At 38.9% G+C, this 3,844-nt stretch overlaps 1 protein-coding gene across 1 annotated transcript; it reads right to left on the minus strand.

Moving 5' to 3' along the window:
- Nucleotides 1-2,699: 2,699 nt before the first annotated feature.
- Nucleotides 2,700-3,638, minus strand: LOC105527477 (putative olfactory receptor GPCRLTM7). The gene has a single exon (XM_011963801.1). The coding sequence runs from the start codon at nt 3,636-3,638 to the stop codon at nt 2,700-2,702; it is 939 nt and encodes a 312-aa protein (XP_011819191.1).
- Between the last annotated feature and the right edge of the window lie 206 nt (nt 3,639-3,844).

A 3,844-nucleotide genomic window follows, 5' to 3' on the forward strand; every position in this document is an offset into this window, starting at 1 on the left:
TAAAAAGGAAGCTTGTTGGAGCACAGACAATTTTTAGGGCAGTGAAATGATTCTGTATGATGCTGTAATAGTGGAAACATCATAAATTTGTCCAAAGCCACAACATGTACAACACCGAGAATGAACCCTAAGATAAACTCTGGATGTGGGTGATAATGATGTAATGATGTGTCAGTGCAGGTCCATCAGCTGTAACTAATGTAGCACTCTGGTGGGGGAGACCATGTATGCGTGGGGCAGGCAGTGTATGAGAAGTCTCTGTACCTTCCTCTCAATTTTGCTGTGAACCTAAAATTACTCTAAAGAATCAAGCTTATTTAAATAATTTGGCCAGGTGAGGTGGCTCACGCCTGTAATCCCAGCACTTTGGGAGGCCAAGGCAGACGGATCACCTGAGGTCAGGAGTTCGAGACCAGCCTGGCTAACATGGCAAAACCCTGTCTCTACTAAAAATACAAAAATTGGCCGGGCGTGGTGGCTCACACCTGTAATCCCAGCACTTTGGGAGGCCAAGGCAGACGGATCACCAGGTTAGGAGATCAAGACCATCCTGGCTAACACAGTGAAACTCCATCTCTACTAAAAATACAAAAAATTAGCCGGGCATAGCAGCATGCACTGTAGTCCCAGCTACTCAGGAGGCTGAGGCAGGAGGATGGTGTGAACCCGGGAGGCGGAGCTTGCAGTGAGCCGAGATCATGCCACTGCACTCCAGCCTAGGCAACAGATAGAAACTCTGTCTCAAAAAAAAAAAAAAGAAAAAAAAAGGCAGTTGAATATAAGAAAAAAAAATATCAAAAGTAAATTGAAGTGTAGCATTTAGAAGTGTCTATATTCAAGGAATTCTCTCATTTAAAATAGTTGAAGAATATGTATTCCAGTCCTGTTAGGAAAAGAACAAGTTCTTAATCAAAGACTAATGAATAAAGTTAGAAAGAAAAGAAACAATTTGTACATAGCATGAGAGAAGGTCATCAAAACTGATTAAGAAGTTGTTTCAATGTTTTATTTCATTTTATTGAACAGGCACTTGTATAACTCTATAGACAAAGAATTATTTAAAGCACTTTATATATATTAATTTAGTTAATTTTTAAAACTTTATGAAGAAGATTCTTTTAGTTATAAGGAAATGTCAATTTTGTAAGTTAAAAACATCAAATATGAGGAATTTCAGACAGTTCAAACTACCTCTATTTTATAGATGATGGAAGTTAAACATAAAAAGGTTAAGCAACTTGAATTAGTAAAAGGCATGGCTGAAATTTGAAGGCAGGCAGTCTGGCTAGGGTCTGTCCTTGTAATTGTCTTACTGAAAAAGAAGAGAGTTTACCCACCTCTGAGGAATTATTGCTGATTCCAGTGTAATGAGGTCAAGCACGAGCTGGAACAGAATTATTAAATAGGTCATTGTTCTTGCCCCTTACTAGGTCTCCATTGTTCACATCCTCTGACAGTACAGAAACACAGCTTTTGAAAGAACTAGAGCAATTTTTTTTATACTTTATGTTCTAGGGTACATGTGCAGAACTAGAGTGATTTTAAGGCTTAATTCAGTTACTATATGCACTAGCTGAAATGCTTAAGAAGCCATAACTTAGTAATCCGATTTTAGGCTGATGTTGTGATCAAAAAAAAAAATTCAAAATAATCTTAGCTCTTTACTTTTGTTTTGTTTATTGAAGGACAATATACATTAAAGGGTAATATAGAGACAATAATATTTTTTAAATCTTCTTTTTGTGACTCATGCCTGTAATCCCAGCACTTTGGGAGGCTGAGGCAGGTGGATCATTTGAGCTCAGGAGCTTGAGACAAGCTTAGGCAACATCGCAAAACCCATTTCTACCAAAAATACAAAAATTAGCCATGCATGGTGACGTATGCATATAATCCAGCTACTTGGGGGTGCTGAGGCAGGAGGATCACTTGAGAACAGGAAGTCAAGGCTGCAATGAGCCAAGATCATGCTACTGTACTCCAACCTGGGTAACAAAGTGAGACCCTATCTCAAAAAAAAATCCTGTTTTTATCTTTCATGTTTTCTTCACATTTTATAGCTACTTCCACATATTGCCTCAGAGTCAAAAATACTATCCCCAGCCTGGGCAACATAGTGAGACCTCATCTCTACCAAAAAAATAAAGAAACAAAATCAGCCAAGCATGGTGGTGAATGCAGCAGTCCCAGCTACTCAGGAGGGCTGAGGTAGGAAAATTGCTTGAGTTTGGAAGGTCAAGGCTGCAGTGAGCCCAGGTTGCACCAATTCACCCCAGCCTTGGCTACAGAGTGAGACCCTAACCAAAAAAAAAGCCTATCTCTGATAATTGCAAATCTGTCTCATATTTCCAAAGCACTTTTCTTCAGATTCTGCATCATGAAACCCCAAAAATCAATCTGACAAGGAAAGATTCTCCTCAGAATACACAGTAAGTTGTAATAGGTCAGTCTGGAATTCTCCTTATCAAGGAGGGGTGGGGAAAATGTAGAAACAGGTCTATATTAACACTTCATATTCAAACACATTTCATAAGAAAGAATATAATATCCTCCTTCATATGAGCAAAATAACACATTAAGAAAATCCTGCATATTGGTAAATAAATTAGTAACCAAAGCATCCATGTTTCACTGGATTCATGTCTGTAGCATGGGCCAGGAATTTTAGAAATGCTTGTCTTTCTTTATATCGAAATCACTTAAAACAACTTCCAGAAACTCAGCACCTGGATGAATATTCTCCTCATTGCCATCTTCATTTCTTTGTTCCTAAAAGTATAGATGGTAGGGTTCAGAAATGGGGTAATTATTACATCAAAAATGGCAAGGAATTTATCCACAGGCACTGTGAGAAATGGCCATGAATACACAAAGATGCATGGACCAAAAAATAAGACCACTACTGTAATGTGAGCTGACAGAGTAGAGACAGCCTTGGATAAGCCACTTGAAGAATGTTGCCAAACAGTGATCAAGATGAAGATATAGGAGATAATCAAAATGCAAAAAGTCCCCAGAGAAATGAATCCACTGTTGGCAGTGACTATGAGCTCCAATCTGTCAATGATCGTGCAAGCAAGCCTAATAAATCGAGGAAAATCACAGTAAAAGCTGTCCACTTCATTGGGACCACAGAATGGTAGGATAACAACAAATACAAGTTGAATCAATGAATGGATGATTCCAATAGTCCAGGAAGCCACTAGGAGTAGAGTACAAGTTCTGAGATTCATGATGGTCAGGTAGTGGAGAGGCTTACATATAGCAACATATCGATCAAGGGCCATGAAAACAAGCAGAACCATCTCAGTTCCTCCAATAACATGAATGAAGAACATCTGAGCAATGCAGCCTTGGAAAGAGATTACTTTTCTCTCCTTGAAAAGATCAAAAATCATCTTGGGCACTGTGACGGAGGAAATCCACATGTCAATAAAGGAGAGGTTGGCCAGCAGGAAGTACATAGGGGAGTGTAAATGGGAGTCGGAGATTACTGTGAGCACAATGAGGAGGTTTCCTAAAATACCTGCTACATAGAACACAGAGAAAACCAGACAGAGGACAATTTGCATCTCCAAAGAACTGGTGAGTCCCACCAAAACAATCTCAGACACCACCGAATAATTTCCTCCCTCCATGGTCTCAGTCACATTGGGCTGCAAATTTGCCTGAAAAAAAAAAAACAAAAAAAAAAAAAACGGAGAAATAAGAAAGTGGAATTACTAACTGTATCATTCAGGGTTCCATTAGAGAGACAGGACCACTAGGAATAATATGCTAGGAAAATGTTACAGGAAGTTGACTTTGCATAATCATGGAAAGTCCATTGTCTTTGTGAGTCCAT

Source organism: Colobus angolensis, unplaced genomic scaffold (assembly GCF_000951035.1).
Source record: "Colobus angolensis palliatus isolate OR3802 unplaced genomic scaffold, Cang.pa_1.0 Scaffold625, whole genome shotgun sequence".
In the NCBI taxonomy this organism is placed as follows: domain Eukaryota; kingdom Metazoa; phylum Chordata; class Mammalia; order Primates; family Cercopithecidae; genus Colobus; species Colobus angolensis.

Excerpts from the sequence above, each read along its gene's own strand:
- LOC105527477 (XM_011963801.1), bottom strand. The coding sequence starts at position 3,638 with ATGGAGGGAGGAAATTATTCGGTGGTGTCTGAGATTGTTTTGGTGGGA.